The 24560-nt window shown below is 41.6% G+C and overlaps 1 protein-coding gene across 1 annotated transcript; it reads right to left on the bottom strand.

Annotated features, from left to right (window-relative positions):
• Window positions 1-2060: 2060 nt before the first annotated feature.
• Window positions 2061-24560, bottom strand: C7 (complement component 7). The gene is made up of 18 exons (XM_010154818.1): window positions 24433-24560; window positions 24082-24137; window positions 23300-23375; window positions 22199-22340; window positions 21284-21425; window positions 20332-20470; window positions 19287-19421; window positions 17874-18117; window positions 17085-17198; window positions 16546-16712; window positions 15303-15531; window positions 14549-14720; window positions 14094-14181; window positions 12334-12466; window positions 10991-11182; window positions 8490-8586; window positions 3412-3596; window positions 2061-2248 (listed from the first exon to the last, which is right to left on the bottom strand). The coding sequence occupies exons 1-18, from the start codon at window positions 24436-24438 to the stop codon at window positions 2061-2063; spliced, it is 2505 nt and encodes an 834-aa protein (XP_010153120.1). The 5' UTR covers window positions 24439-24560.

Here is a 24560-nt window from a genome sequence, read left to right on the forward strand (position 1 = left end):
GTACGAGGGGAGGAGGTGGAGTGGGTACTTCAGAATAAAAATGGAGAGAAAAAGGATCCCTTTGAAGAGTTAGGTGGGTCAGGTAAACATTGAGTTATAAGGGACTGAATAAAGCATTTGAAATGTAGCCTTCATTAACATTTTGGCTGTCTTATCTCCAACTAATTTATTTTAAGGACGTGGAGGTCTGTACCTGCTCCTGTATCAAGATGATTATCAGGCAACCTTACTGTTTTTTTGAGCTGTTTCTTAAGCAGGAATTCTCAATGTTTCTTGAGGCCCTGTGCTGGTTTTCTACATTTCCCTGTGTCCGAAGACATGAATCACCAACTCACTATTATTTCTGTGCTATTAATCTATCAGGAAATTTCCAGATGATTTTTTTCTTGCCTCCAGCAGCTATGGAAGCTATAGCTGCCCAGTGGGCTCATGGCCCAATCACATGTTTTGCCAGTTGCCCCAAGGAAAAGGCTAGAAATTGTGGACAAGAGAGTTGCGAGTAACCAAGGTGCAAACATCCATCTGCTCTCCAAACATGCTACTCATGAGCAAGTAATACTGAGCAAATAACTGATTACATTAGTTTGGCTTTTATTCTACTTGTTTTCAACTATAAGCTATTCACTAAAATTTATTATTTGCTCAAAAATAATTAAAAAGTGCCATTAAGTTCCAGACAGCATAAAGGTCAGGAGGTCCTTTCAGTTAGTGTGGTGCCAACCTTCACCTCCAACACAGCTACTCCCAGGAGAGGGAATCTCCAAGGGAAAGCGTGCCACTGCTGTTGGGGCTTAATCCTCACTGCCAGCACCATGGAAAGCAAAGCTTTTCCAGCTGAGGGTAGGGTTTATGTGAGGAAGCTAGAGGTAGAAACATGACAACAAACAGAGATGTTTTATCTGATAGGCATTTATTGATAGTAAGAAATAAAATCAGTGGCTTAAAAAGCGTACAGGCTCCCTGCTGATAGTACTGCGCTCGCCTGATCACCCACTTGTTCCCCAGCCCTTGTCTTTGTTTGCATCTGAGAACAGTCAGAAGGGATGGGGCTGACAGGACGGGTACCTGAACGGACTTGCAAGGCACAGCTGTGTGAGAAAAGATGTCATGGTCTGACTACACCAGAGAGCATGCTTAGCTGTGTAAGGAAAGTGTGTAAGAGACGTTTTTAGTCAGGATCAGTCTTAGGAGATCGTCCAAAGGTTTCTCCAGGGGGACTGCATGTGGAGTATCTCCATTTCTGTGAAGATACACTTTCCCTAAGAGCTGCCTTTGAGAAAGTTCTGCTGTGGTGGAAGGCCCCTGTGTGCAATGGTCTGTGAGCAAACGGGTCTTGGCACAAACATCAATGTATGTGATGAATACAAATGAGTTACCTGCCCTTAGAAACGCAGCTCACGATGACAGCTATGACAATGTAAAATGTCAGTTTTTCATCAAGTGCTTCTGTGTACAAGAAACTGCGAGCATAGACATCTTCTCATTACTTTAAGCTATTTACCATTAATGTACATTTTTTTGATCTTTAAGAGCTTCAGGCTCAATGACTGGTTGCTGCGCATACTGTTTGCTCAGCTCAATAAGGCATAGTAGGAAGAAGCTACTTTATTCAAAGAGAAGCATCATACCTCTTACTCCGTAAAGTCTATATTTTTTTAGTCTAAATCTACTCAATGCATGCATATCTTTGTGTGGCTTTAAGAAAAATGTATTTGCAATGTCAAACACTGTAATCCATCACTAAAAATGCTATTTTGTCCATTGCACTTCAATATTTTTTAATTCTGATGGAAGTGTGAAGTGAACTTACCAGTTGTAAGGCCAGGGCCTAAGCAAGAGCCCTGCCATGAGTGGTAGAAGTGAGGGCAGCTCTGCCTAAAGAATAGCCTCGGGCCCTGATTCAGAGCTGCCCAGAGCCAACGCACAGTGTCTCATCAGCTGTGGTGGACTTCACAGCAGAACTCACATTCGGTAGAGCAAGGTTCGAAGTATGTCCTGCCCAAGAGTTGACATATTATGACATACCCCATGGCAATAAGCAAAATGAACCGTAACATATCTTATTTGCTCTGTACGTCGCAGGGGCTTATGCTGACGAGGGTGACAGTCTCCCCCTGGCATTTGAGCTGCCCGGCCTCACACTCTGTCATGGTCTGATGGGCAGCCAAGCCGCTCACTTCAGCACATATCTGGATGCCTCCCTCCTCGCACAGCCCATCCTCATCACAAACACAGCTGTTGGATCGTGCTAAGCAAAAGAACAGAGGAAAAACACCCATCATGGCATTCGACTCAATGAAAACCAGACTAAAACGTTTCCAGCAAAAGCACAGTATTGACAGCAATTTTCTGGAGGGTGCTCAGGACAAGAAAGACATGGACCTGTTGGAGTGGGTCCAGAGGAGGTAACGAAGATGCTCAGAGGGCTGGAGCCCCTCTACTATGGGGACAGGCTGAGAGAGTTGGGCTTGTTCAGCCTGGAGAAGAGAAGGCTCTGGGGAAACACTGCGGTCTTTCAGTACTTAAAGGGGGCTTATGAGAAAGAGGGGGGACAAACTTTTTAGTAGAGCCTGTAGCTACAGCGCAAGGGGTAATGGTTTTAAACTAAAAGAAGGTAAATTCAGATTAGATATCAAGAAGAAATGTTTTACAGTGAGGGTGATGAGGAACTGGAACAGGTTGCCCAGAGAAGCTGTGGAGCCCCATCCCTGGAAGTGTTCAAGGCCAGGCTGGATGAAGCTTTGAGCAACCTGGTCTAGTGGAAGGGGTCTGAAGGTGTCCCTGCCCATGGCAGGGGGGTTGGAACTAGATGTTCTTTAAGGTCCCTTCCAACCCAAACCATTCTATCATCCTATGACTCTTTTCCTAACCAGAAGTAACATTAGCTGATGTTCAGGTTCATTGGAAAAACTAGGAGTGGAAATGATTGGTGCACTGCTGCGCTGGAGAAGCTGTTGGTACTTGTGGGAAATGTTTGCTGAAGGTACCTGAGAAGTCTCTCAAAGACTTCTCTGATGTTACTGATTGAACTGGTTTGTGTATCTACTGCTCCACAATCCAGATACCATATGACATCTGTCCTTGGACAGGAGGAGTAGGACAAGCGTGTCACCCAAAACTTCCAGAGGATCAACAGGGTAACCCACTTAATAGGGACTAGGAATAAGTTTTCCTGTGGGTAGTGCATTTGTTATGATATCCTGTGGTGTTTTCTATTCCACACTTAGAGCTTCCTGCCATGTCTGGACACCGAACACTGGGCTGATGGTTTGAACCAGCTTAGCAGTTCCTGGTGCTTCTGCGAGAGTCTGGAGATACCAAACCAGGACAGACCTACAGCTAATGCCTAACTCATGATAAAGATTTCATTTTGGTCATATAAACAGTTTACAACTGTGAAGAATCTCTTACCGTCACATTTTTCCCATGAACGGCATGATCCACATGGTATTTCAGCTGCCTGAGGCATTTTGCAGTTCTCTGCATCAGTAAGAGAGTACTTTCTGCCCACACACTCCAAGGCATGCATCTTGCAAACTGTTAAACGTGTGTTTCTCTTGGTTCTTTGGTCTGTAGCACAGGTGTCCAGGGAAGGACTGAAAACAAAGGCAGGGATGGCGCTATTTAAATGTGCTTTATCTTGGTACCTCTTAAAAAGAGCTGAGGGACTGGTAACATTCAGGGCCCAGTTCCACTTTCTCCATTCACTGAGGTACATCCTAAGAATGCAGCAAGGGAACTTGAGAATCAGACATGTGCGTAATTCAGACTCCTTCCTTTTCCACAAGATGCTACGCCTCAGGAGATGCAGGATTTGTTCCCTCTGAAGGACAGGGATATTACTGGTATTTGCCATTGATCTCAGTAGCAGTGAGAGTGAGGCCTTTGTTTAAAAGAATTCAGACCTCAATTATTCTGTAATATGTTACACATGCACGCACCTAAACACATGCACAGAAAACATTTTGTAACACATATATCAAAACATTTTATAAGTATTTATTAATTACGAGAGATGAGAACATACTTAAAGACCTTTTCTCTGCTGTCCTTAAAAGCCTCAGCTTTTACCAAACAAAATTTTATGATCCAACATTAGAGACCAAAGATATTTCTGGAAATATGCATCTCCACAGAAATTTTATGAAAAACCTGCTGTCCTTATCCAGGGAATTTGCTTTTTTATTTCTTGAAATTTGGATATTGTTGTAACACCCACAAAAATTAGCCTGTAAAAGTGGTACTAACAATTCTTGGGCACACTTAAACAGTGTTTGCTTTGGGGACAATTCCAGGAAGTTTTCATCATTTGTGTTTCATGCTGTGAGGGGGGGGGGTGGAGGAAAAAGCCTTTTCCTGATTTCTGGATTTTAAACTCAAGCCCCAGACTTCTCCACTTGTTCTCAGTGCAGAGACATCTGTGTGGAAAAAACAAGACAAGTGCCTCTCCAGAGCAGGGCATGCCTGAGCTCTCCTGGCAGCGCTGTAAGGTAAGGTGTTGTGCAGGGTACGAGGGGGCAGAGACGCACTCCCAGGGGATGGAGATCTTTCAAATATCGCCCCAAAGGCTTATTTCCAGAACAACTCCTCCTTTTGAGCTCACAAACACTCCCACAGTAAGTTTAGTGTCTAATGGGTCAGTTCTGAGGGTCAGCCTCAGAGAAGCAGATGTTTGGGTGTTTGGTGGGGAGAGAGGCCAATGAGGTACACAGCCCTAATGAGCTTCTTGAAGGGGAGGGTAACAGACCCTGGGAAAGTGGCTCATCAGACTAGGGAACAGGAATTTGGAAGAAGGAAGGTGTGATAACAAAGTCCTGACTCAAACCTTGCTCACTTGCTGGCCAAGGGTTAAGGTAATTTTTCTTTTTTTACCACTGGGAACTTTAGTTCTGGGAACTTACTAGTGGTTTTTGGTAGACCTATACATAAGGCATTGAGAAGTGACTGCTCCAAGCTTTGGGAACAGTTCTTTGAGAGACAGTTTTGAAGACTTTTAAAAGAGCTGGTTTTACACAAATTTTAAACTACCATTAACACAGTGCACCTTTAAGATACTTGAAGATATTTGGCACAGAGCTCTTTAGCTGAGCCTGAAAACTTCGCTGCACCTACCTGCAACTACATATGTCTGCAAAGATTAACTGCATTACATCTTCTACTTGGGCTAGCATCCTCAACTGTAGTGAGTCCCTTAACTGCTGTGCTTAGTCAAAATACCAGCCACCAAACCCTTGGAAGAGTTTGCTACTTGAATTTTCCTTAATGCCCTTTTGTTAACACGAAGAATGAGGTTCACTCTCTTATTCTGTGGCACAAGAAGGGGACAACCCAATGGACCCGCAGCACCATGCAGCTGATCAAGGAAACCCGTGTGCTTGTCTGCATTATACTGTTTGCTCGTCTGGCTGCACACCCTATGAGTTAGTGGTGCACTGATTTATAATGTGAAAGTTATCTTTACAAACAGATGTACAAGAAAAACTTCATGTGTAAATATCAGCTTAAATTTGGAAGAACAAAATGTGATCCAGTGAAAGCATCTAATCTGTAATTAAGTTATTATGTTTAAAATTGTTCAGGGACTTCATTTGCCTGTGTGATATATCTCAGTATCTGAGTCTTAAGGTCAAAAACTTGCATACAAGGCAACTTGATGTAGGTGAAAGGGTAAAGACCAGACACAAATGCACTAATCTGTCTGCTTTGCACCACTTCAGCAACACCCAAAAGAGTGGGGAGGCTGATTTAACCAGCTGCCAAAGGCTGAACCAGGGAGTCCATGGTCCCTGTTGCCAATCTCTATCTACAGTATAATCCCTCAAGCTGCCGTGGGAGTGCTTCACGTATTTGCTATGGCTGCTTCTGCTGGGAGAAAGCCAGTGAAAATCGACTTGTTCAGATGGATCAGAAAAAAGATGGAGGATCTGTACTCATAAGAAAAATTAATAATTTGCACTCATTGCTGAGAAAGGGTATTACAGACTGGGAGCATCACAGCAGTGCAGTAAAAATTGTCAGAGGCAAGGAAAAATCCTTGTGTAAAGTGAGTGTGAGAAATTCAATACCTTTTACCATAAAAAGACGACTTGGGTAAGAACAAGCTTTTACTAAAGCACATATTGTGAGAAATGAAAGACCAGATGAAAGCCAGCAAACACCTTCTCTCCCTTTCACCTACAACGAGAGGCAGGCAACTTCCAGTGAAAAATTCAGCACACTGACAATTATGTTAACTTTTTAAAATTATACCGAAGACCATAAGTTTTATTATAAGACAGGCCAAGAACACTTGGGAGAGACACAGATGCTATGCAAATAAATGTGGGGAAAAAAAGAGGGGGTAGGATTTAAAAATTATCAAATCTTATATTTCACTGATAGTTTTTAGCTACTGGAGGCTGAAGCTTCATCTGCATTAACATAGTATCTGAGCTCTGGCCTTGCACTAGGGCTAATTCACACAAAATAGCTGATGCCCATAATGTTAAAACTCTCTTTGCCACGAGAAGATGGGGACTATATCAGACTGCCTGTTAGGAATGGCCCCTGACCCTGGTAACTCCTGCACTGTGCCTGGGAATCATCTGGGAGTTGGTCCCTGCCAAAGCTCTATTAGGAGCTGCTTCAGCAATTGAGCAGCTCTGGTGCCCAGTATTGTTCCCAGGCTCTAATTGATGAGAATGGATGTAGCCTCAATTACACCCCCATCAGCCTATCATGTGGTCCTCGTGCTGCCCCTGGAAGTATCGGTTGCTAGTCTCTTGGAAAATGAAAGGCTGTAGGATGGGTCTGAAGCCATAATGTTCCTGAATTCCCACATGAACTCGTTTCCCAGCTCTTTTCCGAGCAGAAGCTGTTGCTCAAAGTCACTGCCACAGGAATGCAAGCCAAGTTACTTCTGCTGTCTGAGGAAGGCCCAAGATCTGCCTACGTGCCTTACTCCTACAGCCTTAACAGGCTGGCAGATTAGTCTGCTTTGACAGCTGATGATTTATCCTTCTATTATTAGATGTGTTATTTCAAGACAGAGTGAAAAGATGGCATCAGGTAACAGAAAGGACTGTTATCTATCTTCCTGCCATTTTGAACATAATTATAAAAAATAGAAACAGGCAAGTAGTAGATTAATTATAACTGAAGCCTGAATGCTTAACTGAATGTAATTAATTTAACTTCCAAGGTTATTGTGACTCTGCCCAAGGCCTTCCCTATGACTGAGGGCTCCCCTTGTCTTTCCACGTAACTAAGCTCAACACAGCCATGAACCAGAAGAGGGGTTGTTGCCTCACCTTAATGAGTATTGAGGAAAAAGGAGTAGGACCAGATTATTCAAAATATTTAGGTGTTTAAGGACAGGAATAGTCTTAACAAAGTTATTACAAACCTGGCACACTCACCTTTGCATTCAAAACAATGGCCTCAGATCCTATGTAAGTGTCCAGTGACTCAAAAAAATCTGAACCAAGCTCACCAATTTCAATGTTGAGATGTCCAAAGTGTGTTAATTTCGGCTTAGAACCAGAGTCTCCGTGCAGTGCACTCTTGAACTATGTGGCTGATGGGAAGTACACTTACTCCACTGAGTTCTGCTACCTTGAAATAACTTGAGATGACTTAAAAATGTCTTCTGCCTGCTACACAAGGATACGACAGATTTTGTCTGTCATCCTAGATTTTCCAAACTGCTCAGCTTCTGCTGTGATATAAACCTGGCCAGGTTTCATATCCAGAGCTCACATCCACTGTGATGGCTTTATCAGAGACTTCATCCAGTCCATGAAAACCAGCCCAGATGTTGGAGTGCTGAACCCTTTGGCACATCTGACCATCACCACCAGGTGGTTTCAGGTGTCTTCTTGTCAATCCTCCATTTTGGTTCTGTTACCTCCACGTTTAGCAAAGAACTGAGAGAATTGCGCATTTCCTTACATTTGTCCTGCATTGCTTAAAGCACTATATAGGCTTAGATCAAACAGGAAACAATAAACTCTGGTCTGCAAGTTATGAGGGCAGTAAAGGTGACGTGACTGGTCTGTGCAAACTGCTGTGTAAATGGGAGTTTAGATTACTGTGCCTTTCATAACTCTCCAGTCTCTCAGCAGGGAAAAGAAATCTGCTTTATTTCGCTAGCTTACTGCTTTGATGGCTTATGTCCCAAGGGCCTCTGTTCTAAATTTTCCTCAATCTTCTAAATCTTCAAAATATCATTTTATCTTTTTCCATCTATTTCACAGATCAAGTGGAGCTGAAATTATCCCTTCACCTTCTGTCATCCAACCAAATTCCACCACTACTAAAACCCACTGACAGCTCTGACAAGCCAGGTAAGTGATGAACAGGACATTGATTGAGCTGTAAAGCAAACAAAGTACAATGCCTCCTTCTCAGATGAGTAAAGCTTTCCTGGCTGTCATGGACTGAAGACTTGAGAAATTTAATTGGTCTTGAATAAAGTGAGAAAGTCACTGCCAAATTCATCCTGAACTTACCCACACTCATAGGGCATTTTGCACACACATTGTGACTGATGCACTTTCTCCCACGGCTGACATTTAGGCTCTGTCCCTTCTGGTTTCGCACTGGGCACTGAAGTAGAAGAACACAGACAGTGCTGTTAAGGGTCAGCAAAACAAGGGCTGATAAAGGTCTACTCTGAAATTATCCTATGAGTTGAGATTAAAAGGGACTGAATTGTACAACCATGACATGAAAGCACATCTTGCGTGTACAGTGAAACTATCATCTACTGCATGGAAGGAATCAACCGCTATTAAAAAGATATGATACACTTTGCAAAGTTACTGCTCAATAATTTATCCAGGGGTCATGAGTCAGATGGAAGGAGACAGGCATTATGTTCAAGTTTAAACATTCATCTCTGTTTCTGCAGCAGCTGTTAGTTTCTGCTAAACTTCACAGTGCTAAATCATAGCTGGCAACAACTTTGTCATTAGGCTTCACTGTGGGCACTAGAATACCCAAGGTTCCAGCGTAGAAATGTGAACCTCACTATCCGCATACACTGATGGTAATGAAAACTACAAGTTCCATCACTAGTCCTCAATCAGCACTAACTTTAAAAGCCATAGTGATTCTCCGGGAATTTTCTTATGATTGCAGACATACTGTTCTTTGAGTTCTGAGTGTATTCCAATCCTGAAAATCAAATACGCCTTTGCTAAACATCCCTCTGGAGATTTCTGGATCAAGTAATGACAATACTTTGCTAAATCCATAAGGACACACTTTCTGAAAAAGCTTTATCCTGATTTGTGTTTTAGATTAGGTGTCTGTAGTTTCCTCCTATGACATAAAACTTTAATACCTCTGAACATTGTTGCCTTTAAAAATATATATAAAAAACTGTCCCTTGTGGTTTAAGACTTGCGGAGAAAAACAGACAGGCAGAAATTTCCAGAGAAGAAAAAAAAAGTACCAAAAAAGCGTTGCAGTGCATTGCAATACAGACATCAGGCATAACTCTGTCTTCTTGCAGAGGGGAAATTTCCACCAAACCTCCACACTGTCTCCAGCCCTGGGGCTGTTGGTTGTATAGCTGACTGAAACTGACACTATTGCTGACTAAATACTGTTGTCCAAAACGTGTGCGTACCACTGCATCTGTGTGTACGTATCTTCTTAATTTTTACCCTTATCCTTCTTACCCTTATTCCCTGTTTTTTTAACCATTGTTCTAATTGCTATTCTAATCTAATTATTGTCCCTTTTTTGTTTGGTCTTTTTTCTTTTTGGACTCCTATACTAATGTAATACTGCCATACAGCCAAGCACAAGCTGTTTCTAAAGACAGAAGCGTTTAAAACTGTTTCTAATTATTACCTGAATTTGAACACATGATGTAACAACAACAACAAAAAAAACAAAAAAACACTGATGAAAATCAGTCACTTAGGCTAAGCCTAAGGAGTAATTGGCAACAGTACTTTACCACCAGTGTTTTAGCAGCAGTGAGCTGTTTATGTACAGCTATGTTACTCCTTCTGAAATCATTCTGCTTCCTGTGCATGTGGATATGACACAGCAGCAGACAACTTACACTGGAAATCTTGCAGGTCTGTTGCCTTTTGAGGTCTAAGCCTGACTGTCACCTGCCTTTTCCCTCAGGTGAGGCGACCGGAGCCAGCAGTGGGCTGGTAAGTAGAGGACAGACATGAATGTAGGAGACATGTCCAGTATTCTATAGCAGTGGCTGCTGTCTCCAAGCAAGGGTCTCCCCATGGATATGAGAACATCTGGGACCTCAGGTGAGGATGAGACTGGATTGAAGCAGCAAACTGCTTGGATGTCTGTACATCACCGATCAGTACTGTAGGATTCCTCAAGAGAAAGCATTGTCTGCCTTCCACAGCTGGGGAAGATGACTTAGGGCTGCTGTATGGTACAGGCCATTTCCCTCTCTGCCAGTGCCTGCCAGTATCAGCCTAAACAGCTGTTACCATTATCTTGAAGGAGCTTTTTCCCATTGCTTCCAGTTCCTGGAGATTTACTCCGTATCAGCTATGTGACTGTCAGATGAGCAAAAGGAGTCATTCAGCCCAGTCCCTCTTTGCCATGACAGGCTGAGGAGCAGTGAACAGCTTCCAGATAGAAAAGCTGTATGTCTAAGGTGCAGCCCACGCAGTGGTGCACACAGCATGGGTGGAAAGTGAAGTACACTTGGGTGGCAGAATAGGCAGCACACATCCCAGGCAGCCTCTTAAAATCTTGTCAGTGACAACACTTGGTAGCAATAGGGGAGTTAGTTAGCAGCAAAAAGACATAAGGGCATCTCAGAAGGAATGTCTTAAGGCATCTTGTTTGAACAGCCCACAGAAAACACACGCTTGCATTTTCTATGTTTCCTGCTGGTGGCATATGTCTTCTCTACCACTGTTTCACCTATAGCTCTGTCTGTGCCTTATCTACATCAGCCAAACTCTGCCCAGGAAAGAAAGTCCTGCACGGCATGTGGAGGACTGCCATGGCTTACCTGGTCTCTTGCACTGGATAGTCTTCAAGTCAGGAGACCACTTGAGGCTGGGCTCGCACAAAATGGAACGTGCCCCTTCTAAGTGCATGTCGTGTGGACAGGACAGAGTTATTCTCTCACCAATCTCATACACAGGTTTCCATGGGTCTCCTTGCAAACCCCCTTCCAAGGCAGGCAGGAGACAAGCCGTTTCTAAGGATCAAAGCATTGGAGATAGCTCCAGTGAATCAGTGGATTGCAGAAAGCAGTCATTATTTTATCTTTTCTTAAAATTCCTTAACAAACTGATGGTAAGATTAGCTGATTTTCCTCTAGAAATATATCATTCATATTAGCACAGAATATTAGCTCATCACACCAGCCAAACGTGCAATACCAATGACACAGTGACAATATCTCCACCTTCTGCCTGCAGGTCCACCCCTAGCTTAAAGAGGGCTTCTCTGTTCTTAGGGCCCATACTTCCCTTGAGGATTCACACTAAAGAATAACATCCTTGTAGAGAGGTCATAGGTACAGGACCCTGGAAGACCATGTACTGATACACAAAGAGATGGCATTTAAACAGTGTGGTCTAGCCTCTGTGGGCAGTCCTGGTTGGGAGGAAGATAGGATGGTGTTAAACTACAGGTCTGAAAATTGTCAACTCTATCGAATCCCACTCAATGTGCAAGGATAAAAAAGAAAGCATAATTGTTACTGACTGGGTTAGAGGAAAAGACTGAAGTGGGGAGACCATCCAAGACATAAATAGCTCCTTGGAGTTACGTTCTTATGACATGGCAATTATTTGAGAATTTTGTGGTTGACCAGTGCCGCCCCTGGATCTTTTCCTCAGTTTGCTTTAGGAATGGACCCATGCACATGGTTCCTGGATATAGCCACAGGACTGAACTAAGCAATGCATTTTGTCTCCACAAGAAATAATGCCGGACTGCAATTTGGTCTCCTGCATTTCCCTCCAGCCTTCCTTAAAACACAGAAACACAGAATCATTTAGGTTGGAAAAGACCTTTAAGATCATCAAGTCCAACTGTAAGCCTAACACTGCCAAAATGGAAAGTTTCCCAAAACAATTCAGTTTTCCTGTCAGTTTGAGCTATTCTTCTTTAATATTTGCTAAGATGCTGAACTAGTCCTGGGAAGACTTTTCGGTTTTGTTTGACCTTCTATTTTAGTGTTACAATATCTGGAGTCAAAATAAAAGTCAATTTAGACCAGAGAACTGGGAACTTCAGTTGTGTGTTTCTCCCCCCTTGTTGCTGGAAATCAGATGTTCTGAGATGTGACAGTGGTATTCAGGAATGGAGCTGTATTTCAAACCAAGAGTCCGCTAAACATACCCTGACAATATCTGTCTCCAACTTGCCACTGTAAATTACTGCCACACTTAGCAACAGGATCACCAACCAGAGAATATCCATGTCTGCAAGCATAAACAATGCTTTTCCCAACAGCGTATGAGTTTTCAGCATTCTGAAAAGAAAGGTACAGGTGAAATTTTGGATATACAATCTTAGAACCATCAGCAGCATTGAACTCCCATTAACTCTGGGATGCAGTAGCTGAGGAGAGTGAAAAGCATGAATGTCACTCTACAATGCACTGATGAATACTGGGGATTCTGGAACACTGGGGGCAATTCTGGTTACCACTAGTCAGTAAATGTGATCAAAATGGAGACGATGCTGCAAATAAGTTGGTAGAATACAGATTATTCAGGCTATTTTAATTTAGCAAAGTGAGTGTTATAGCTGAAGATACCCTGTGGCAGGGGTCTGGCAGTGGTGCGTCACTGATGGAACAGCATTTTCCTGCAAGTGTTTTAACTGACTGCAGATATGGCTGCTGTCAAGCATTAGAGGGGAACAAAAGTTCTTTAACAGCCTTCCAGGGGGATCAGTGGAGAGTATACAGCTTTGTTAATTCTTGGGATGGTATGTTATCATCTTGCTAAAGGTTAATGTAATGTGGTGTCCTGGTCCCAGGCAGGGATGAGCTGCTCTCCTGGGGCCAGTCCATAAGGTTTTGTTTCATTCCATAATACATCAAGCTGAGTGGTCACTATTACCCCCATACTGGCGGCGCTGGGAGCGGGCCGGGGGGAAACTTGCAGAGGCTGGACCCTGAAGGTGTTGGGAGGGGGTGGTGTCTGCTCGGAGGTTCCTGTGGCAGTGAAGGTTTTTTTCCCTCTGCAGCACAGTCTTTGTCTGGACCTGGTGGCAGGTGATTAGCAGAGAAGTAGTCTTTTGCCAGGGAAATTGCTCTGGGAAAGGGGGGTTGGAAGTTTTCTTTCCCCCTGTTCTGGCTCCTGGGGCTCAAAGAGGGGGTTTTTCACTTTGGGGCTTTGGAGTTATTTTTGCTTGCTGTCCTGGAACCTGGCTGTGTCCGTCCACAGGTGGTGAGATCCTGTTATCATTTGTTCTACTTTTCTGCTCTTTTAATTACTCTTTTAATTAAGTTGCAGTTGTGCAGAGACAACTAATGGATTTTGAACTAATCCTTTTATTTATTTATTGAGTAAAAACACACTAGACAGCCTCGTAACATGGAGAATACATAATCCATTACTCCAAGGGAGGAATTTAGTCTCCCTTGTTAAATAGGCCCACGTTACCATCAGCCAAATACCTTGCCACATCATAGTTTCACCAGGGAACAAGAAAGTGCAGTGCTCAGTTACAGGGTGTAGAGTGAAGATCCCTAAAATCTGTTTATAATTTTGCTGTGGAGTGGCTGGATGACCTCAGACAGTTTACTTTTGCTGTTATTTTTTGTGGCACAGAAAATTTTTGAGAACTTATACAGTAAAGGACAATTAGATTACTTTTCTCTGTAGGTACCATTGTCCAGAAAAGCAAAGTTTTTGTTCTGTTTTTGGGGGTGGTGATCTTTCGGTTTTCTTTTACTTTCAGTGAGAAATCTTGGCTAATGTCATGTAAACTTCATTTAGGGAGAACTGCTGAGAGAGCTGCTACACAGTAGCTCTGATACTAAGCTTACCAAAAGAAATACAAATTTGCGAGTGAATATCTGTATTAACTGTAATAGAGACACTGCAGGTAGGGGTAGGACAGATAATAGAGTACTAGAAATAACTTACTTGAACAAATCCGTTTTCCAGGAGAGGAGGAGGTGAACAGAATTCTGTAGGAGTTATGGATAAATCAAAACAGTGTGGTTCAATCAAGCTATGAAGCAAACAAAAGTATGATTTAGTTTGAATTTAGTCTTCCTTTCAAAATTCTACACTTCTCAGTGAAGCCCATTTTCAAGGCTATTATATGTCCATTTACATCACAATTATAGTTAAATCAGGCACTGCCAGGCTATCTGTGAGAGCGCTAAATAGAATGGTGTCAGGTTTACTGGTTATTACCCCATTTTCCAGTCTTACCTCGTATCAGATTTACAGCTTCTGAATTTCATTTTGTTTCAGCTTAAATATGAAAGCTCAGTAAGTGATCTTCTCCCCAAATTCAATAGCCTATGCACCCTTCTGAAATAAGCTTTAAAATCTTCCCATAGTCATTCTCCAAACGTTTCTTTTCTGCTTACCGAAAGTGCTGCAGCTCTTCGTCTTCGCACGGTCTGCTTTCCTGCTGCTCTCCTATGCAGGCCTTCCCACCGCCATGTGGGGAGGGGTTGTTGCAGGCTCTACTCCTTGATTTCCTTCCCCCTGAACAAGGGCTCCAGGAAGACCAGCAGCTCCAGTGTCCATCAACCACACCTATGTAACATTTGCGAATATTTCACATTAAACCACTCTGCAGGTTTGCTGTCCTTAAACAAAACAAAACAAGAAAAAAGCATGCATTGATCAAATCTAGTGATGAGCCAAACTGTGACCTTACAAAGAATTCCAGATTGCGATGACCTAATCTTACCTGAACTCATGGGTACAATTCCATGGAGCTTATATGTTAGCTATTTTTATAGTCTCTTAGACTCAGATATCAGATATAAATAATTAAAAAAGTAAATAGCAACCATTTTTTAAGTTATTGATACTCATTAATTTAGTAAATACACTGAATCATATAAGGTTACATTTTGAGTGGTTAGTACTGTCCACTGCATTGAAGAGTAATAACAGAACCAGTTCTTTGTCAAGTACCTACAGTTTGGGCATATGAAGTGAAGACTCAGGACCAGCATGACCCTCCCCATGCTGTAGGTCTGCAGTGATATCTGACCCAAGCAGGCACTGCGTATCAGCCACTCATTCAGCCATCAGTGGGACAGACAGACTCTGGATGCAGGACAACACCCTTGCCACTTCTAAATCCTCACAAGTTTAAGGGGTGCTGACCTGGCTGATTTTGCACGAGAGTTCCCAGCTCACAGGCTGCTCCAAAGGTGTAAGGTTTGCAGTAACACACACACTGAGTTCCTTCCACGGCTGCCTCACCACCGTTCTGGCAAGGCTGACATCTGCAGGGATCGTTTTCTGCCATATATTCTTCAATGGCTTGTTTTAGGTAATGCTTTTTGACTGAGGAGCAGGGCACTTCCTTTACCAGCTCATATAATGGTGTTAGCTGCAGACAGCAGAGAAACATTTATATTGAACAGATATACTGGGGGTATAAGCACATTTCATCATGTAAGATAATTTGTGATGTATGCTTCTGTACATGGGATTTGGCAGATGCTCTAAACTGCTGGCTAACTAGCTAAAAATCTTGTGTTAGTATTTAATAGTAGCCTTTTTCTGAATAGTCGATCTGCTTAACAGCATCCCGTAAATCTAGTGGTAGATTAGTCACATTTAAACATATTTGAACTATGAGATTATGATTGAGATAGAAGTGTGACACAGACCACCTATGTACAGTAATCTAAATTCTCAACCAGCTATTCCCAGTCAAAAAAGCTGGACATTCAAACAACTCATTAGAGTATTTCTTTGAGCAGTGATTGAAGGTAACAGTAAACACAACCATTTTGCATTTCTATTGCCTAATTTATAATATTCTGTGTTTTTATATTTAATTTTAAAAATCCTGTCACAAATCTTTGGAATTTATACCATTTTTCAGTAAGTGGGTAGTTCCTGAAAGGGGCTTAGACAAGGTGGCAGTGAATACGGCCATGGCCAACGTTTCAGAGTCTGGCTTCCAGAATATGCAGTTGTGCTAAACTTCTGGATGCAGAGAAAAGGAGGAGGGATAAAAGGGATACATAAAAGTTGGCAAGCTGAGTGGAAGCCACAGACACCTGCCAATAGGCATTCAGGAGAGGGGCTATCTCAGATCTGAGCTCTCTCCAGTGCCAGGGTTACTCTCTGTTCTTAAGCAGAACTGCACTAAGGTCACTGAAGGCTGGTAAGATTGTAGGTATTGACCTGCCATAGGACTTAGACTTGTGATGCAGCTGATCATGTCATCTTCATGGCATTTTCTTCCTGTGAATTCTCTTTTCTTTTTTATAAAATTATCTGAAAACAAAATGATTGCAGACTACAGCCCAATTAATCACCAACTATAGGTTAATACTTTCACCCCTTGAGGTGATCCCATCTGCTTCTTCCTGCTTCAGGAAAATAGCCTTACCTTTTGTTTAATTACTCTGGGATAGTCTGTCACTGATCTGGCCCAAAAGGAGTATCTCTGACTGTTCCCAGCAGGATTATTCAGCTCTAGATAACTGAGGCCAGCAACAGCACCTGGGCTTCCTCCTTCTATGTACGGGTCTCCTTTAATTCTATTACCACTGCTTCCTGCAGATTCAGGATAGAAAATCAGAAAATACCAGTATTGCTATATGGACATAGAAACAATACATGCAAAAACTATACTAGCAAGTAGCCAAAGGATTCATTATTGCAGATCAACCACCTATGCCTGGACCAAGAGCTCCTACACTGATAATACATAAGAAGTATCTGGTTTTGTAGGTGTCCTGGCAGCCCTGGCTTAGGGTGTCCAGAAAGATACTAGCTACAGGAAAGCATTATCAATGAGTGATGGGTGTTGGAGAGCTTTCTGAACCAGACACTTGGCTCCTAAATGGCTCCTCATTCTGACAGCTATTTAGGAAGGGATGAAAGAGGGAGACATGACAACTGCCCAAGTCACTGTTGAACATTTACCTGAAGAAGCCTGCAGCAGTTCATCCAGTTTGGAGCACTTTACTTTCTTCTTTTTCACAATGAATGCGTTCCAGCCTGATGTGGTACACTCGTACATGTCTGTTATGCTCATACCTGTAGACAATCGCTCCATTAACAATACTGTACACAGGAAGTGTGTTGGATTCATTTCCAAGCTTCCTATTGACTTGAGATGTGTTTTAGAAAGAAAAGAACCATGAAATATTATGCCTAAATTAGAAGGCAACTAACTAGCATGTCCTGTGGGAGCGTTCATGTGTTGCTAAAGCCTATGGATGGAGGCTGAAGAGATAAGAGGTGTACCTGGAAAAAGTTTATTGTTTCTGTCCTCTCTTTTCCCAGCAATCCCTAATTCTGCAGCACTGGTCCCCACTGAGTACCATGATGTGTGTCACTGGCGTTTGCTCTGTTTGTAATTTATTCTGCTTTATACAGTTCTACCCAACCTTCATCTCCAAGTAGCTTTTAATCTTTAACATTATTTGAGATTTAGATTGGCACTATAATTCAAATCTAGTCTGACATGGTCCTGAACCAAGTATCAAATCTTTCCTACCCAGAGCACTGCACATCATAGATGGGGATCTAGAAATAAATGTTGGGGTTTGAGCACTTTTTCTAATCTTGTTTCTTTTTCTGGGTAAGAGTATGTGGGGACTAGTAAAAGTCTGTTACTTTATTTTAGATATTAGATGGAAGAACATGCAAATAAATTTTTATTCTTGTTTATTCACTTTGTTTCTTGAAACAAATACTCTAGCACTCTACCTTCTGCTTTCATTTTGTCGGTATCCATATAAAAAATAACTTTGTAATGTCCTCCTAGAGATCCAGAATGTAAGAAGTGAGTCCCAAAATGTTCAATAAGTCTTCGGTAAACATTGTACTCGTAGATGACCGGAAGGTTGGACAGTTCCTTCCAGAAGGGCTCCGCAAGACTGAGAAAGTCTGGGCGGTTGTTAATAAACTGAGCAACTTCCACACTGTTCTCAACAACCATCAGCTGCTTACTCTGGGGGAAGGAAAGGTAGTCAGTCATGCTCCATGTCACTATCGGGGTGGTTCCTACCAGCCAGATGGCATGCATGTTATATTGACCACTACTTAACGGATTTACAGAGCAGTTAGTTATGGCTAAGCAAGTCTGTGAATGCAAAGAGAATACCCTGAAGTTAGGAAGTATCTTTTGGACCTTTGCTTAGAATTGCTGTGACACCTTTCTTTTCCTCCTGAGTAGCTGAAAGCTAGCATAAGGACAAATAAGCAAGGAAGATACTATTCTTCAAAGCTAACAGTGGTTTCCAACACCAGAAGCCTGGCAGTAGCAGGTTAACAAGCCTGTTTGAAAGCAAATCAGAGGCAATAGAGAGCACTCTGTTTTGTCTAGAGAAGTGTTTCTTTGTAAGGGGCTCTGGTGATTCTGGGGATGTGGCTGCATGATGAAATCCCGTATGTCTGTACAGTAATGGTCACCTCAGCCTCTCAAAGTCTCGTTTGAACTTTGTTATGCTAATTCTCAAAGTACATCACTGTTAGTGTGATAAAATGAGCTTGTCCTCTGTCAGCTTGAGGGCCATAAAACATATAAATTTGTTACTTGATTTTATTTCCTATAGATAGAACTTATACTTCATAACTGAGAGTTACTTTCAAATTATTTATCTAATGTTCCTTTTTCAATAAGTCAATGGCATAAGCACTGTGACCACCTGGCTGTTTAAGACACCAGATATCCCTCTTAATGGAGTTCTACTAGTGGAAAATGTATGACAAAATAAAGTAGCTTTAATCACAAAACTATTTCCATTTTTTCATTCCAAGATTCTGACAGAGGTGATGGGGAAAAAAATGCAGTAAATCATTAGAAGAAAATTTAAAATATTAAACAATTATGAGAAGCCAATGTTTTTATTCCTTGAATAAAGAGGAAAATAGCTAGTAAATAAATAAATTACTAGAAAGAGATAAAATGGAGACAGTAAAAACAGCATCCAACCTTTCTTAATTGATAAACAAACTAGCGATTTCTTTGTAAAGGTTTTATGGGATTTTTTCTGTAAAGCAGTTTGTGCCAAAATATCTGGATGAAATAAATATTTGCATCTCACTATAAAACGACATTAAAAAAATGATGAAAATATTTATGCAAAATACTAAGCCACAGTGATAACTTACACATACCTTTTGACTGTGTTGCAGATTTTTATTCTGTGAATAACTGTGTCCATGGTTTGATTTTTCGTACCTCTCTGTGTGTTTCATATAAGACCAGCTGCTGTTGAAAAATTCATAACTGAAATCATTCTGAATTTTAACCTAGAAGATGAAACATAGAATTCTGTATAAAGAGCTTCATGTAGGATGTTAAAAATTGTTACATAGAGTAGAGCTAGTCCTTCCTGATGCAAAAAAATCTGACGTCTTTCTCAGGCTGAATCCTTTTCAGATTTCAAAAAAAAGTACTAAACACTACTGCAAAAACATTACATATACATATCATATAATCACAGAATCATAGAATGGTTTGGGTTGGAAGGGACCTTACAGACCATCTAGTTCCACCCCCCCTGCCATGGGCAGGGACACCTTCCAGTAGACCAGGTTGCTCAAAGCCTCATCCAACCTGGCCTTGAACACTTCCAGGGATGGGGCATCCACAACATCTCTGGGCAACCTGTGCCAGCGCCTCACCACCTGCTCCGGGAAGAATTTCTTCCTGATATCTCTTCTAAATCTATCCTGTCAGTTTAAATCCATTATCCCTGTCCTGTCATCTATATTTATATATTTGCACATTAAGTATTTACACCATCCAGTATATTAAAGATTGCTTGGCATGCTTTTGGTAAAGGTGAGACAAACGAAATCTCTGAGACAATGACTTGAAACAAAGCATATCTCTGGAAGATCTCCACAAAGCACCCCAAAGCCTTGTGCACATGACATTTCTTAGGGTGATTCATATATTACGGAGATGGTTTTACATTCAATCTAACTGTGAGAGATTTGGAAATCTCATCCAAGGAATTACAATTTTTTTCCTTTAATTTTAGCAAGATATACACCAGTTTGTATTTCAAAATAATAAGTGACTGCAGAGAGGGAACAGGTGTAATTCAGCTGTGTTTGGGGAAACATATCTGCCAAGAGACCCTGCAAGCTTTGGATCATTCTCCCACTCTTAGTCATGACTCTAAATATAAAGCTGTGTTTAATGGAAACATACCTGGAAAGTATAAGCAAGAACACTTTCACTCAGCCTGTAGTATTCTCTCCCATCATCACTAAAGACCTTTCTGCATTGTCCTCCAAAGCTTTTTGTATGAATGACTCTTCCCCTAGTCTCACCAGTAATGGCATCAAAGCTGAAAAGAAGAAAAAAGAGAAGAAAAACATGAAAGATAACTAAGACACAGAAGTAGCAAATTATTTCACAGGAGGTAAAAATTACAGAACCATTACAACAGACTGCTGTATCTGCAGATTAAGATCATGAATGCATTTATCCAAGGAAAGGGGATATCAACAGGTAGAACTGCAGTGTGCATAGCATGTTACAATATGGAAAGCAAAATCTTGCTCTTGATTTGTCAACAAAAATCAACACGTATCAATATCTCTTAATGTTGAGACATTCATGGCTATCACAACTGATATTATTGTTTTACTGTTCTAGCAATTGATGCAGAAACAACAGGGCATCCATTTCAAAATGTTTTGCATTATATGTGAATTATATCACATACCAAGTGATTAAACTGCAATAAAGAAACTTAAGATAATTATTTTACCAGGTTGCAGATGGGATGTATAAACAGAAATCCATATGGATCCACAGTACTAAATGCAACAGCAATGAACAAAAAGAATGAGCATTGCTGGCTCATTCTTTCCATGCTGATGATTATGTGTTATCAGTAACATTTCATTTTACATCTTAAAGGATGTTTTTAAATGTCAGGAATGAAAGAAAAGATGTTTTATCCTGTGTTTCAGCTCAAAGGGTCCTGGCTGCACTGCGCCACTGTCATGGTGGAGGCAGTTGTCCTGAACAGTTTTGCCTATGTGACATTTTATCATAGGCCCAGGAAATCTATTTGTAGAGCCAGAGCCTGTAAACACAATAAAAATGTAAATTCATTGGCATCAGTACTGCTGAGTCCGGCACAGAACATTACCCTGTTCCTGTAAGGTCCGAATTTGGAGGTGTTTTATCAATATCACACACAGTTGTCTTCTCTTCACATCGATCTTCATCTGCGCCATCTTCCTCACAATCCTCATCTCCATTGCACACAAGAGATCTGCTAATGCACTGACCTAAACCAGAACAAAAATGCATAGAGAAGGAAGTGTTTGTTAGTTTGAAAATAAATCACCCTGCCACATTAATTATCTTGTTCACTCCCATGATGAACAGGGTGTGCCCAGGAGGGCCTGTGCAACAACAGAAAATGTAGCCATAAGGCAGCAGTGTGTAGTGCACATGAGGGAACCACAGCCATTCAAGGTTTATGGTAAATGAATGACAGTTGACTTCTGGATTTATTTCCTGAGCTTTCATCCTTTGACCCTGTCACTTGTGATTATCTCTCTGGTAGCATCAAAACATGTTTCTCATATTCTTCTGTGATAAACATCTACCTACTAAGGTAATGTACTTTTTTTTTGAAGGTAACAGAAGCTGATTGGATACTGGCACTGTTTTAAGGAGCATGAGTTTCTATGGCCTAGTGATTTCCAAGATGTTTCTATACAGCCTAGAACAGCTTTGAACAATCATACCTAAGGATGCATTCCTTAATTACCTTCTCCTAATGGAAAAAAACTGTACTCTGAGGCAAATTAGTAAGGCAGAATGACCTAGAGAGGCTACCAGGGCTACATCATACTATCTGCTGAACTTTGCAACACTTCAGATGAAACTAAAAACACGGGTAATCAAGGCTGAAAAAAGAAAACATCTTGCTAAATCAAACTTGTCTGCAGGTCAGTGGTTCTGCAAAGCCAATGGCCATTTGCTGAATTTCAAAGATAACAAGGTTATTTTAACTGTATGACCAGAAAATGGTGGAAAAGATCTTGGATGTTACCTGAGAAACACCTGAACCGATCACCACATCCCTCCTCTGTTGGGCATCCCCTAGTTGGGGTGCATGGTCTTGTTTCAAAGGCACTCCCAGAGCAGGGGTTCCCCCCATACTGGCCATAAACTGCTACTGTCCGTCTTCGAATCTGAATGCAAATGAAGAGAGATCTTAGAAAATCTAAATGCAAAGCCGGAATAGTTTACTGGTGTCAAGACAATGTTATCACTCTGCTGCTGCAAGGAAATGAGGCATTCAGCATTTTTTTCTGAGAACAACACTTGGTATTACCACAACATGGTAACAAACTCTCAAGTTAATAGAAAGACAACTACTTTATCTTTAGACTGATCCATAAGCTGGACTGGTTTGTGCAAAAATCTAATATGTAACTTAAATCAAGAGAAAGCTGTGGCACATTTCAGTTTTGGTTTATATTTTTAATAGGACCAATGCCTGATATGAATTTGCTAAAGTTCTTCAAAGTAAACAATGTCATTAAGGAAGATGATAAAATCTAACGTCAAGCAGGCTACTTTTTCTTCTAAAAAGAATAAGGACTGTCTCATGGTGCATCTTTAATTTTGACAAATCCATTCCTAATTGATGCAACATCAAAGTAAATGAGAAGGAAAATCAAAAGCAAGTGTCTTGCACATCAATAGAGTTGCACTGTGAAAATCATCAACTTGTTTTCATTGAAGGTAATAATTTGCAACCAAATTTTCTTTCCTTCAGACGTGATTCTACTAATGAAAAATCAATGGAACTGGTACAAACCAACATCAGTGGAGGAATGTCTCAGTTTACCAAACAGTTCAGTTAAGCTTTTTGGAACCATAACCAAACTAAAAAGGGCACAAATTATTTTAGAACATGAATATCATAGGGGAAAGATAGGGGACATCTGTGTTCGAAAGGGAACACAGAGGGCACAAGCTGTAGCCTTTCTGTTATGAGTTCCTTGTTGTTCGTCCTTCTCGTTCTGCTGGGACTTTTGCCTGACACATGATTTGGGGCTTTAAAGATATAGCAGGTCCTTAATTACTAGGAAAAAAGCACATGCTTGTGAAGTCATGAGTACAGAAAAAGTGTGTCAGCCTATACCTGTTGCTGAGTACAGCCATCGCACTCGGACCAAGGGCCAAAAGAATTCCAACTGCAATGGACAGGAGGGGAAGGACTGCTCCAGCAGTATTTTTTGCATTTAAAAAAACAGAGAGAAAATTCTTCAGAGATTTCCACCATAAGCATTAGTGCAAAGCTTTCCTAAACAGCAAAGCATGTCTTCAGTAACAATGAGGGGTATGATCAGGCTCCCTCTAAAACCACTTAATTTTGCGTTTCACGGGTAAGAATGAAACCAGCCCCAGCCTCGGCTTTCTGGTCACTGGAAACCAGGTACATTCACCTAGCCTGAAGATCACCAAGGACACTGTGACCATAACACATGCTTCGAATTCATGGCCAAGCAGGGAGAGGCCAGACCACACCTGGGAACGGGAAGGGAACTGTGTGCCACAGCGAGCAGCAGACCTTCCTGTGTTGGCTCTCAGACAGCCCGCTTGCCAGTGAAAGGCACTAAGGGTGCTGGCTGCCCCCTGGATCAGGCTGGCTTGGGGTGTGCATGGCTCACACCAACACCCTGTGATCTCTTCCCAGAGGGCAGCTGACTTCTCAGGCAGAGGCAAGGGACACCATAATCCCTCACTCTTGTCACTACGGATGGCAGTGGCAGCGTCGACAACAATCAGTGTGTCCTCTCCCAGGAAATATATCTGAAGATTCATTTAAGCCTTGCCCCCGGTCATGTAGCAGAAATTGTCTGTTAAATTATACACTGTATGTGAATTATAATTCAGCAAGTAATTTATTAAAGAAATGTTCACCTGGAAAAAATGGGAAAGAAGCCTGAAACTTCCAGCAACAGAAAAGTCCCCAGCACCTGAAAAAAAAGGGAGCAAAAGCTAACTTACTTTGCTTTCCTGCTTTTTACGTTAGCTCATGAAGCTGTTCAAGCTTTCTCCAATCTTTAGACTAGTCAGCTTAAGAAATAAAGGAGAGCACCACACTTCATTCCCCCAACTTTGTTGTGCAAGCTGTTGTTTTTCATTTTTTCTTCTTTCTTGCAGTACTGCCCAATTGCATTTTCAGCTAAGTATTTCTCCATATAAATTAATATTTCATTGCACTTGCCATATTCACTTCATCAGTACAAATTAAGTAAGCAATTGCCTTACCTTCATGTTAGATGAAATACTCAGATACCCAGCAATTACCAGGGAAAATGCACTTCCACTCAATTCAGAAGCCAAAGGAGTCAGTCAGTCTGTCTGCTACGGTATGTCTCTTCTCACTCTGCCTTGCT

This window comes from Eurypyga helias, unplaced genomic scaffold, assembly GCF_000690775.1.
Source record: "Eurypyga helias isolate BGI_N326 unplaced genomic scaffold, ASM69077v1 scaffold13747, whole genome shotgun sequence".
NCBI classification, from domain to species: Eukaryota; Metazoa; Chordata; class Aves; order Eurypygiformes; family Eurypygidae; genus Eurypyga; species Eurypyga helias.

Excerpts from the sequence above, each read along its gene's own strand:
- C7 (XM_010154818.1), bottom strand. Across the intron at positions 14,182-14,548 it reads GAAGAGCTGCAGCACTTTCG|CTTGATTGAACCACACTGTT; the intron begins GTAAGCAGAAAA and ends TTTGCTTCATAG. Across the intron at positions 3,597-8,489 it reads AAAATGCCCTATGAGTGTGG|TCCTTCCCTGGACACCTGTG; the intron begins GTAAGTTCAGGA and ends CTTTGTTTTCAG.